Source organism: Petromyzon marinus, chromosome 25 (assembly GCF_048934315.1).
Source record: "Petromyzon marinus isolate PM22_M1 ecotype Great Lakes invasive population chromosome 25, UKy_Petmar_22M1.pri1.0, whole genome shotgun sequence".
Classification (NCBI taxonomy): domain Eukaryota; kingdom Metazoa; phylum Chordata; class Hyperoartia; order Petromyzontiformes; family Petromyzontidae; genus Petromyzon; species Petromyzon marinus.
In genome coordinates, this window is record NC_133691.1 from 158136 (window position 1) to 172007 (window position 13872).

The 13872-nt window shown below is 44.5% G+C and overlaps 1 protein-coding gene across 2 annotated transcripts; it reads left to right on the forward strand.

Moving 5' to 3' along the window:
- The first annotated feature begins 408 nt into the window (after positions 1 to 408).
- Positions 409 to 13078, forward strand: LOC116945805 (uncharacterized). Of its 2 annotated transcripts, XM_076069593.1 has the most exons (10): positions 409 to 749; positions 2344 to 2559; positions 3775 to 3990; positions 4327 to 4461; positions 4943 to 5167; positions 9000 to 9119; positions 9322 to 9543; positions 9952 to 10068; positions 12577 to 12644; positions 12962 to 13078. In XM_076069593.1, exons 1-10 carry the CDS (start codon positions 431 to 433, stop codon positions 13028 to 13030), a joined length of 1707 nt encoding a protein of 568 aa, XP_075925708.1. In that variant the 5' UTR covers positions 409 to 430; the 3' UTR covers positions 13031 to 13078. The 2 variants fall into 2 exon arrangements, with proteins under 2 accessions (XP_075925708.1, XP_075925709.1); XM_076069594.1 differs by lacking the exon at positions 9322 to 9543.
- Positions 13079 to 13872: the final 794 nt, after the last annotated feature.

The following is a 13872-nucleotide window of genomic DNA, read 5'->3' on the forward strand; positions in this document are numbered from 1 at the left end:
ACGCCCTAGCATCCAAGCATGTGGGCAGTACACGCAGCGCCTCCTCTTCCGGCCAGCGCACAGACTGAAAGGCCGCATCAAATCTGGCCTGGAAATCCAGCCAGCCCCCCCCTTTGACACGAATGGCACCACAGAGGGTAATTGTCTCAGCCAAAAGCGAGCTGACCCATCCCCCGGCCCAGACTCACCCACAGCGGCGATCGCTGGTGTCGCCGTTTCCGCAGCCGCCGTGCCCGGACCCGGGGCCCCGGCGGCCCTGGCAGGCTGAGGGAACATCGCCCCCCTCACCACGTCCGCGGCTGCAGCCTCCCCCGCCGCCCCGGCTCGCAGCGAGCCCGCAACGCCATCGGCGGCGACGTGCAGAGCGGCAGCGCGTATGGGCGCCACCATAACAGGTAAAATGGCGCCCGCCGGTGGCGTCGCAGAAAAAATGGCGGCGCCCTGTCCTGGCTCAGCGGTTGGTGGAATTGGGAATTTGGCAGGAGGTGCGGCGTCGGCAAAGTCGCGACGGCCACGCACCCCCTCGCCCTCCGCGTGTGTGCAAACCCCCACCTCAACCAGCGCGGCGGTGAGCTGTGTCACCGACTGCTGGAGCAGCTCCAGCTGGACAGCTACGCCGCTGCTCCCCCAGCCGCCGCCTCCCCCGGCTCCAGCCGGGCCACCTCCACGGGGCACGTATCCGGGGCCCCGACCTCCGGGATGCACCAGGGCCGCAGCAGCGTCTTTCTCTTCTTGCAACAGTACACCAGGCATGGTCTTCCGTCTCGCGCCAGACTTAGACATGGTCGTGAGCACAGAAGCCACTTCCGACACCAGTTGTTGTGGTGTTAGAGACGACACGAAGGCAGACGTTGTCGGGGCTGATGCCAAACAGTTTATTAAGGGCTTTCGCCTAGCTTTTGTGGAAAGGCTAACACAAGACTTTGGATAAGCTAAATCTCCCCAGGGGAAAGGGTACTGGGAATCCCTACGCCTCCCAGGCTAACGGACTCTTCCCACAGTGCTGACCAACGGTTCATCCAACTCGGCCAGCTGGGTGAAGTAGCCCCCCCTAGCCTGGTGCTATTTATCCCCTACCCTGGGTCCCCACTTCCCTACCGCTCACGAACCCTGGCTCCTGGCGAAGACCCCCTATACATCACCGGTCCCCCCTCAAATATCCCGAGGGGACATGATGTCACTCCTCCCGAGGCGAGTGTGACATCCCGTCACCACTCTACTCCTCAACACTATTCATAAAAAAAATGCAGTCTACAAAGATTAACCATTGACATTAATCTTGGGGTTCAGTTTCCGGGGTTACATTGATTAGTACACAGCACGGCACTGCATCCAGTAACCTGCGTTACATTTTTAGCCATGGCTGACATCAGTGACGAGTGAAATTTTATTTGATTCAAAGCCCCCCATTTACCAATCCGCACTGACCAATGTTGCCTCATATGGTCACACCCCCTCACTGACATGGTATGATGTGACCTTTATCCAGCCACAGATGGGTATTTTCATTGCAGCAATGGGCCATGCATTCCACATTCATTTGTCTGTGATGGGGATTCAGACTGTGTGGATCAGAGTGATGAGAATAACTGCCAGTGTGGCCTTGACCAACAGCGCTGTCAGAATGAGAACTGTGTGAAAAATGCATTCCTGTGTGATAGAGCTGATGATTGTGGGGACTACTCTGATGAAACAAACTGCAGTGAGTGTTTGTTCCAGATGAGTTCACGTAATTAAATCATTGATAAACCGTACCATGAAAAGCAATGTCTCAGTGACTGTATGGATTACTCTGTTCCGCAAATTGCAGTGATTCTCTGTGTTTTAATTTTTTTATCTTTCTTAAAAAATGTTATTCCAGTTGTGTTATTGATGTATGTCATGAAACAAAGTGGCCATTCAAAAACCCTCGCACAGCACGGCATCACTCAGTGTTAGGATATGGACCACAGAAGTAGATATAACAGAATTACGTCTGAGATCGCTTCAAGCGACCTCTTTTCCACACGATGTGCAGTACTTTCCTACAAAGCCAATATGTATTAATTGTCAGAGATGGTATTTAGCCGTATTCATTGAAAACATAATTCAGCATGGGTTATTTGAACAGGAAGTGATGGCGAGGTTGAGAGAATCTAATTCGCTGCAATTCACAATACGGTTTAGTCACGAGTTGCTGAAGCTTGATTCGTACGCAGGATCTCAGTGATGCTTCCTCAAAGCTTTGACTCCTGAGGCACCCAGACACCTCTGTGTTTATATAACTGGTAATTAACATTACGCTATCCATTAACAAAAACAGGTGTCACTTCAATATTAATAATTGAGAATATTTTCCTCCAGGCTGCACAGATGGTTACTTTCATAGCAGCAATGGGCCATGCATTCCACTTTCCTTCCTCTGTGATGGGGATTCAGACTGTGAGGATCAGAGTGATGAGAAAAACTGCCAGTGCGGCCTTGACCAACAGCGCTGTCAAAATGGGAATTATGTGCAAAATAAGTTCCTGTGTGATGGAGCGGATGATTGCGGGGACTACTCTGATGAGACAAACTGCAGTGAGTGTTTGTTCCAAATTACTTTACGTGATTAAATTATTGAAAAACCGCATCATGAAAAGCAATGTCTCAGTGACTGTATGGATTACTCTGTTCCACAAATTGCAGTGATTCTCTGTGTTTTACTTTTTTATCTTTCATAAAAATGTTATTCCAGTTGTGTTATTGATGTATGTCATGAAACAAAGTGGCCATTCAAAACCCTCGCACAGCACGGCATCACTCAGTGTTAGGATATGGACCACAGAAGTAGATATAACAGAATTACGTCTGAGATCGCTTCAAGCGACCTCTTTTCCACACGATGTGCAGTACTTTCCCACAAAGCCAATATGTATTAATTGTGAGAGATGGTATTTAGCCGCATTCAGTGAAAACATAATTCAGCATTGGTTATTTGAACAGTAAGTGATGGCGAGGTTGAGAGAATTTAATTCGCTGCAATTCACAATACGGTTTAGTCACGAGTTGCTGAAGCTTGATTCATACGCAGGATCTCAGTGATGCTTCCACAGAGCTTTGACTCCTGAGGCACCCAGACACCTCTGTGTTTATATAACTGAAAATTAACATTACCCTATCCATTTGTAGTGGGTTCTACGGAGGCACACCCTTGACTTTGGAGGCAACACGTGTATTATAACACCCCAACAGGGTATCTACATAAACATACACTGTTACTAGACCCCAACAGGGTAGCTACATCAACGGTTCAGATCAGCAACACACTGCCTGACCCACGAAGCCGAGCTTAACGACCGAAGTCCGAAGAAACGTAGCACCGAGGGTTCCATTCCAGCAGACAGCCACGATTGCTCTCGGGACCTCTCTTTTATGCTCCCGAGCATGGCCTTGCTCCGCCCTCGGCCACGCCCCCTTCTGAATCTCACCAGAAGGTTCTCGACCAAGCATCACGTGTCCCTCAAGCCACCCTTTGGGTCCCCTCGCTACCCTGTCCCGGTCACGTGCCCTCTCGGATTCACCCAGACTGTCACATCCTTACTTGCCCTCTCTCTGACTGCCACCAGAACCATGCCCCCTAAGGCCGGCTTCCATGCCATACCTACTCTGGTGCCAGAGAGAGGCTCAAGATGCACAGTTCCACTCAGTTGACAGTAGCTGGAGCTAAACGCCATAGTGACTCCATTAACATCACTTCACATTAACAAAAACGTGTCTCACTTCAATATTAATAATTGATTTTTTTCCCTCCAGGCTGCACAGATGGTTACTTTCATTGCAGCAATGGACCATGCATTCCACTTTCCTTCCTCTGTGATGGGGATTCAGACTGTGAGGATCAGAGTGATGAGAAGAACTGCCAGTGTGGGCCTGACCAACAGCGCTGTCAGAATTGGAACTGTGTGGAAAATGAGTTCATCTGTGATGGAGTTGATGACTGTGGGGATTACTCTGATGAGACCGACTGCAGTGAGTGCTTTGTTTTTACTATTCATAAATAACATGCAGTCTACAAAGATAAACCATTGACATTAATCTTGGGGTTCAGTTTGCGTGGTTACATTGATTAGCGCGCAGCGCTGCACTGCATCCAGTAACCTGAGTTACATTTTTAGCCATGGCTGACATCAGTGACGAGTGCAATTGTTTTTGATTCATAGCCCCCCATTTACCAATCTGCACTAACCAATGTTGCCTTATATGGTCACATCCCCTCACTGACATGGTATGATGTGACCTTTATCCAGCAATGGATTTACAAAAAAATGTAAACCCTAATTACTTTGCATAATTTTTATTTTTCAGGCTGCCCAGATGAGTATTTTCATTGCAGCAATGGGCCATGCATTCCACGTTCCTTCGTCTGTGATGGGAAATCAGACTGTGAGGATCAGAGCGATGAGAATAACTGCCAGTGTAGCCCTGACCTACAGCACTGTGGTAATTAACTGTATATTGAGCAATGTGTTTTCAATTGTGTTTTCAGCAATGTACACATAGCTTTAGTTATCAGTTATTTCAAGTGTGATAAATTTTGTTATTGTGATTTACATATACAAGGCAGTCTCTCGTTTATGACGGTCTGATTTATAACGATACACATTCCGGACCTTTATATAACTCCACCATGAATCGATTTATGACGCAGAAACTTGATTTATCTTTCGACATAACCCCAATCACATTTGAACAGTCAGTCTGGTTTCCAATGTTAGTTGGTGTGGAGCTTTTGTTCTTCTCAATTCTTTTTGTGGATTTTTACCTCTTAAACCCTGTTACATATGGCTGATAAAAGGGGGGAAAATCGGCAAGTGTCCGATTTATGATGTAGTTTCCAAAAACGTATTATGTCGTGACAACGGGGACTGCCTTTATAATGTGCCATGTAACACACTTGTAATGCTTTGTTTATATTTTGAAGACAAATGCACAGACTCAGTATTCAAGTATTCAAATGGTTGGCAGTGTATTCTTGGACATTTCTACTGCGACGGAGAGCCCGACTGTGCAGACTCGAGTGATGAGAATGCAGACTGCCATTGCTACTCAGGGCAATTCCGCTGTGGAAATGGAACCTGCTTGGGGATAACAAATGTGTGTGATGGAGTCAACGATTGTGGCGACTATACGGATGAGAGAAACTGCAGTGAGTACAGTTTAGTCTTGGTCAAAATGTTCTCGTCAATTTTATGTTTTTGTTTCGATTTAAAGCTTTCGTGACTGCAATGATTCATCTTCTTTGGTTCTTTCGGTAAAGTCACGTAGAATGAGAATAAAATAATAAATTGATAAAATAAAATAACACAATAATATTCTCACGACGTTTCGGCCACAACACAAGCGGCCTTCATCAGGTGAAGGGACGAGACTGTCTGGTAGGACAGCGCTGGAGTGAAAGAGCCACGTTCAGATCACAGCCTTTAAGCTGTGTGAGAGGAACAAAGCGCCTTGACAAAGGAATTAGCATATAATTTAGCATTGAAATGGCTGAATGATTAGCTTGTGACTGGTCACAGAAATAGCTATGTTAAAAGTTAAAGCATACACATCCGCAGAGGCACCCATTGTTAAAGGAATTAGCATAGAATTTAGCATTGAAATAGCTAAGTTAAGGCATACACATCCGCAGAGGCACCCCTTGACAATGGAATTAGCATAGAATTTAGCATTGAAATAGCTGAGTGATTAGCTTGTAACTGCTCACAGAAATAGCTACGTTAAAGTCAGAGCATACACATTCACCGAGGCACTTAGTACAAATCAAACAGGAGAATTTAGCATTGAAATAACTAGGCGAATTTAGCATTGAAATAACTGAGTGATTAGCTAGTGACTGGTCACAGAAATGACTATGTTGAAGTCAAGGCCTACACATCTGAGCTATTCACAGTACTATATAGTGAACCAATAAAAAAACTAAAATATAAATTACCTTAATGTTATCAATAAACTCTATATTCTCCAATCAGCTAAGCTACCAACAATAAGTCGTTATATATCACAATGCTATATGGCGAAAAAATGGGTGGATTCTTACCCTCAACTTTAGCACCACGGATAGCTACGGGCCCCGTTTAGACGGACGAGTTCGTCCATGGTCGGAACAGAGGAGGGGGAGAGAGACAGCTGCGAGGCGCTATTCATACTCCATGTTGTAAAACCATACCATTAACCGTGGTGTGAGAGGTATTAAGGAGCTGCGGTCTGAAGGTCATCGTAAAAATACAATTAATTAAGAAGATAAATTATTTAAAACATCTTTCCAGTGGTTACTAAGCCAGAATCCATCTTCTCGGTTGAAATTGTCTCTGTGCTTGTATATGTGAATGGCCTCATGAACGAATCTCTCATGGTAGCCGGTTGGTTTGCAAATAACCTCCGTCTTGGAGAAGTCAATGTCATGTGAGCCCACTGAATTATAACAACAAAATTCAAGAACTACTCAACGATGGCAGCTATACAAAAATAAAAAGAGATCCCACCAACAGCCTGGTCACCAAAACGAACAAAATCATCTCTGATTCAACAGCATTAATTGATGAGATCAAACAGTTCCCGTTGAAACCCTCTGCTGCCAGACCACGAAGATTATATGGCCTTCCAAAGATACACAAAGAAGATACACCCCTTCGTCCCATCGTCTCTACTATCAACTCCCCCACCTACAAACTGGCACGTTTTCTTGCTGATATACTGCGACCTTTCACTGGAAAAACCACCTCTGCGGTACTAAATTCTACTCACCTGGTATCGACAATCAAAGGCATTTCCCTATCCCCAAACGACCTGCTTGTCAGTTTTGATGTGGTGTCCTTGTTCACCAAAGTCCCGGTACCTGACACCATCGCTATCATTGAAGACCTGGTTCATCAAGGACTGCATACTGATGTACCCCCCTGGTGAGACATTGCTTAACCAACACATACTTCACCTGGAATGGAACTTTCTACAAACAAACTGAGGGCACCCCAATGGGCTCCCCCCTATCTCCGGTTGTAGCCAACGTATTCATGGAAAAATTTGAAACTGACGCCATCCAGACTGCCACTCTACGCCCGACCTTATGGAAGAGGTACGTTGATGACACCTTTGTCATCTGGCCACATGGCCAGCCTGCTCTAGACCAATTCCGCGACCACATCAATTCCATACACCCAGCCATCAGATTTACCATGGAGGTCGAAAAAGATGGCAAACTTCCCTTTTTGGATGTCTTAATTAAAAGGAGACATGATGGTTCAATGAGCCACTCTGTCTACAGGAAAGCTACCCATACAGATGCTTACTTGAAACCAGATTCCCACCACCATCCATCCCAGAAGAACTCCCTCATCAAGACTCTATACCATAGAGCCCAATGCATTTCCGACCAGGAACACATTACCAGTGAACTCAAGCACGTACACCAGGCTCTCAGGGCTAATGGCTACTCCGACTACACAATCCGCAAAGCCATCACTCCAGTCATGAAGAAGGATCCTCTTGTGGAGCCACTCAAAACCATCACCTTACCCTACATTGCAGGGGTCACTAAAAAGATCTCCAAAATCCTGAATAAACACAAGATCCAGGTCCGATTCAACACAGTACATAAAATCCGTGATTTAGTTCCATCTGTAAAAGATGCTGTTCCGGACATACAGTACCCGGGCGTTTACAAACTAAAGTGCCTCTGTGGTAGTAGCTACATTGGAGAAACCAAAAGACATATCTCGGACCGCATCCGCGAACATAAAGCAGACTTGAAACACGGTAGGACGAACTCCTCTGCCGTGGCAGATCACTGTTATAATTCAGTGGGCTCACATGACATTGACTTCTCCAAGACGGAGGTTCTTTGCAAACCAACCGGCTACCATGAGAGATTCGTTCATGAGGCCATTCACATATACAAGCACAGAGACAATTTCAACCGAGAAGATGGATTCTGGCTTAGTAACCACTGGAAAGATGTTTTAAATCATTTCTGTTCTTAATTAATTGTATTTTTACGATGACCTTCAGACCGCAGCTCCTTCGCCAGCATTGACTCTTAATACCTCTCACACCACGGTTAATGGTATGGTTTTACAACATGGAGTATGAATAGCGCCTCGCAGCTGTCTCTCTCCCCCTCCTCTGTTCCGACCATGGACGAACTCGTCCGTCTAAACGGGGCCCGTAGCTATCCGTGGTGCTAAAGTTGAGGGTAAGAATCCACCCATTTTTTCGCCATATAGCATTGTGATATATAACGACTTATTGTTGGTAGCTTAGCTGATTGGAGAATATAGAGTTTATTGATAACATTAAGGTAAAGTTTTTTATTGGTTCACTATATAGTACTGTGAATAGCTCAGATGTGTAGGCCTTGACTTCAACATAGTCATTTCTGTGACCAGTCACTAGCTAATCACTCAGTTATTTCAATGCTAAATTCGCCTAGTTATTTCAATGCTAAATTCTCCTGTTTGATTTGTACTAAGTGCCTCGGTGAATGTGTATGCTCTGACTTTAACGTAGCTATTTCTGTGAGCAGTTACAAGCTAATCACTCAGCTATTTCAATGCTAAATTCTATGCTAATTCCATTGTCAAGGGGTGCCTCTGCGGATGTGTATGCCTTAACTTAGCTATTTCAATGCTAAATTCTATGCTAATTCCTTTAACAATGGGTGCCTCTGCGGATGTGTATGCTTTAACTTTTAACATAGCTATTTCTGTGACCAGTCACAAGCTAATCATTCAGCCATTTCAATGCTAAATTATATGCTAATTCCTTTGTCAAGGCGCTTTGTTCCTCTCACACAGCTTAAAGGCCGTGATCTGAACGTGGCTCTTTCACTCCAGCGCTGTCCTACCAGACAGTCTCGTCCCTTCACCTGATGAAGGCCGCTTGTGTTGTGGCCGAAACGTCGTGAGAATATTATTGTGTTATTTATGTTTTTGCTTTGGTTAAAATTGGATATTTAAAACTCATATTTAAAATGTTGTTTTAAGGTTGCTCTCCAAAACAGTACACATGCAGTAACAGCACCACGGAGTGTCTGGACTTAATCTATGTTTGTGATGGAGAAGTTGACTGTAGTTATGGATCGGATGAAAGCGACTGTGAGCGAGGTAAGGTTTAAATATTTATATCGGTCCGAATTGTTTCAATAGTGATGTTTCTTTTGTAGGGTATGAAATGTGTAGTTATCAAGAGAGGAAAATGCAAACTAGGTTACCAATAAAGAAGTACATATTGTTGAATTAGATACATGTAAACCCTAATTAGATACATATATTTACATATCTACAACATTTATTTGCACGAAACCAGAGTGTGCTGCAAGTGAGTTCCGCTGTGATGATAAGAAGCACTGCATTCGTGGAAACCTGTACTGCAATGGGGAATTCGACTGTGCAGACCAGAGTGATGAGAAGCCAAACTGTCAGTGCCACCCTGACCAACTCCGTTGTGGAAACGGAACCTGCGTAGCGAATGAGAGCTTCTGTGATGGAATCAATGACTGTGGGGACTTCTTTGATGAGAGCAACTGCAGTGAGTTAAGGTTTAGTATTAAAATGACTGAATTTTCACCACTGACGTCCTCCCAGAGACTGTCACGTGCAGACACACATACAAGAACACATCGAGTTTATAAGATACGTACAGACCATGCATACAGGCACAAACATCACTTCTGTACTCTACTTGTATGCTGCCATATCTAAGCTCCCCACCTTCATCAACCCACGTTGACCGGCGTGGTGAAGTATGGTCAAATAACCCCTATGATCCGCACGACATGACCTTCATTCAGCAGTGGATTAATAAAGGATTGTCCATGGACATGTACAGTCCTTTGTACATAGATTACTAAAGCTGTGTACTTTTAAAGAAGAATATAGTAGTTTTAATCAACTGAAATATTACATTTAAAAACATTGTTTTTTTTCTTTCCTGCAGCTTGTACTCAAAATGAGTTCACATGCAGAAACAGCAGGGAATGTGTGAGTAGCATGGATGTCTGTGATGGGATCACAGATTGCAGTGATGGATCGGACGAAATCAACTGTAGCCAAGGTACTTTCTAAAAATAATATTTTATGTTCATATCTTTTAATTAAAATATAAAATACGGATTGACCAGTTTGGACTAGGGTTGTTAAATATCAACTGATAACCAGTCACCTCTCATTATGGATTGCCGGTTGATTATTAAGCCATGGTTACATCACTCCTATCAAGCCTCGCCACTGTCAAACCACGTTCCAAATAGAGCTCATTTTCAGATGGCCTGCATGGAAGACGTTTAAGACCATCCCATCCAAGCCAACAAATGAATGGCTGCACCTGAAGAGTGTGGGCCTACATACCTTCTATAATCACCCAGGAATGGCTGTCCTTAATTCTCGTGGCATCACTCCACATCGACCAGCCCCACCTCATTTTAATATTCATCAGTGGTCGACGTCCTCCAAATGGACAGCCCCCACCCCTCCTCATTCATAATCATGAGCAGGTGACGTCACTCAATATGGAGTACTCCAGGAATTCATATTCTTGGGAAACAAATATATATATATTTTTTAATATTAATACAAATATTCATAAAATATTATTTTATTGTTTCCCTTCTACGTGACTTTACCGAAAGAACCAAGAACATCATGAACAGGTTACGCCCTATTCGTATTCTTTGGGTCTTTCGGTAAAGTCACGTTGATAGAACAATAAAATAATACAAATGAAAAATAAGTGAATAAAAAAGGTTACGTCCTCCACATGGACCCTCCCTCATTAATAATCATGAGCATGTAATGTCACTTAACAAGGAGCACCCTCCCCCCCTCATTAATAATCATTAACAGGTGACGTCCTCCAAATGGACACCCCCCCCATTCATAATAATTAGCGGCTGACGTCACTCCACATGGTGGGCCGAGGCGCCTCCCCCTCCTCGGCGTGAACTTACAACCCTCACTGCAAAGGCAGAACCCGCACGTCACACGATCTCCGTGACGCTGTTGTTGAGACATCGGAGTCAAAAGACGTCATGATGAACAAGGGATTATAACCTTTAAATGAAATAGGTCTGTGTCACCGCGCCCTTACAAATTGCACACGCATTAATGCAATATCACGTCGCGGTCTGCTTTTCACTTGCAAGTTTCAGATTTACTGCAATACACCCGTCCTTGGGTGGGCAAAAGGCTAGTTATTCATAGTTGTCACCATATTGTAGCTTCAATCATCATTCAACGTTGCTTGCCTTTAAACCCTCAGAGAACTAAAATAATGTTGCAGTTGTACAAGGGTTTTACCATCTTCCATCTGATCACACAATATGTCTATTATAGTGAGGGTGGGAATCGGAAAAAAGATTGCACTTGAGTGCCAGGGTTATCCTCCAACCATGACACATTTTGCCAACACCGCACTGACATGGGTTACAGAATACTTTTTTTACTTCAACACATTTGTAGTGAGTCCAACTGAGTCGCAGACGTTGTTCCTTTTAGAGGCAGCACATTTATTTGTAACACGTATCACAAGGGGTAACTGCCCCTTCACTAGATACAGCCTAGGGTGGTGACCACCCAGCTAATTACTCTATACAGAGGAGTTACTGCTACGAAGGGTCGGACCCTCACTCGGGTCTCCGACGACGTGGTTGCCTCGTAGGACGAAGAGCTTCAGCTTGAGACGTAGAGCTTCCAGCTTGTAGATGTTGAGCTTCCAGCTTGTAGAATACAGCGACCCCGTTCCCTCTCAGGGACCTTATATCCCCCTACGGTCGGGGCCGCTCTGCCCTCGGCCCCACCCGCCTTCTCGAGCATTCTCGTCCTCTCTTGGTCCTTCTCAAGAACTTTCCCCGGACATGTGACCACCCACTAGCCCCCCCCCCCACCTGGGGCCCCTTGTGTGGACTCTCCGAATCACGTGTCTACAGGGTCAACCAGAGTACCATGGCCCGGGGCAACCCTGCCCCTGGGCTGATGCTCACCCCCTCCCCCTCGGGGGAGCCCCCACCACACGCTGTGCGTGGTGCCCGCACTATCCCAGTGCTCACCAAGCCCTGCTAGGGCTGGTATTACACACAGCCACCCATAAGGTGCTGTCCACGAAGTAGGACCATCGAACGTGCAGGCACGGCCCTTCCGGGATTGCACCATACAGTGACATTCCCGATGTCACTACATATTTATAAAAAGCTATGTATTTAAAAAATGATGACACAACTCATCTTCTTTGGTTCTTTGGGTAAAGTCACGTAGAATGAGAATAAAATAATAAAATAAAACAATAAAATTCTCACGACGTTTCGGCCGCAACACAAGTGACCTTCTTCAGGTGAAAGGAACAACCTGTCGGGGCGACAGAGCTACATTGTCGTCCCGACAGGTTGTTCCTTTCATCTGAAGAAGGCCACTTGTGTTGTGGCCGAAACGTTGTGAGAATTTTATTGTTTTATTATTTTATTCTCATTCTACGTGACTTTACCGAAAGAACCAAAGAAGATGAATCATTGCAGTCACGAAAGCTTTAAATCGAAAGATGACACAACTGTTTGGTTATATGTGGTTACAGCCATATACAGATTTATAGCTCAAGCATTGGTCAATAACACCATGAATATTGAAGATTTAGAAAAGGAGGTGAGATTTGTTTTTTTATGCATTTTTGGAGACATTTTATTATGGATGTAACATTTCAAATTTTAATGCATATACTGTAAGTTTATTCCATTATGCAGTACAGAGGAGTCTTTAGATTCATAACTAGAGATTGTACATGCACTGTATGGACCAATACAATGTTATTGAATTGTGACTGCATTAGGGCGATTCACTGATTCATAGAGGGAAACATTGTTAATGGGTGGTGGTAGGTTAAGGTTTCCTCTACGCGATATTGTTTATTTTGTCTAATGCTTATCTCTATCCCCTCCCTGATCTCTGCTGCCTCAAAAAAGCTTCAAGATTATTTGAAAAGAACATTAGTAAACAAAAATGTTATGATACGCATCACCATACTGAATTAATCATAATAGTAATACATTGAGATAATAAATTAACAATGATACAAGAAATAGTTGATGTGATTTGTGAATTTTTGAGTGTACAAGGCAGAGGTTACTTTATTGTCTCTGCAACAGTCTGTGAACTTCACTCATCGAGTCCTCCACCACCGATGTTGAGTACTCGGTCTCCCAGACTGACAGTTTTGTCTCACCCACCATACTGCAGGTCAAAGCACGTCTTGCTTTTATCCTCACACTGCTCAACTTTGGAATTCCATTCCATCATTCCCTTTTCCCAGGTTCTATCCTGAGGTAGTGTGATGTTCGCAGATACACCATTACAAAGCAATCTGCGATATATTCTACACAGACTTGGGGCAAATCCAATTGCCAAGTACCGATTAAAGGTACGACGCATGAAGGGGTGGTGTAGCCAGCACCACATCCCCTAGGCTAGATTCAACTAAGAGGTGACTGGGTGGCTTTGAGGTCAGAGCACCAAAATGGCTAGAAGATGCGTGGTTTAACTGCTTTAACTGTGCTTTAACTGGGCTTTAACTGTGCTTTAACTGGGCTTTAACTGTGCTTTAACTGGGATTTAACTGGGTTCGAGAGTTGGTTGATTTGTCTCGGCTCATACACAAATGACTGTCAATCAAATAACATTTGATTCTGTACTTAATTTTGTAAAATTTAGGCTTTTGGAATAACAAGAAATATTGGTTTGACTTGTTTTCGCGACTGCGGAGCGATTCGAACCCGGCGACCCGAGTTCGATTCCCGCTCACGGCCACCACCGGTGACGATTATTTCAACCGGTCCTGGGCCTCCCCTAGGTCGACTCAGCCTCAAAGGAGTAAATG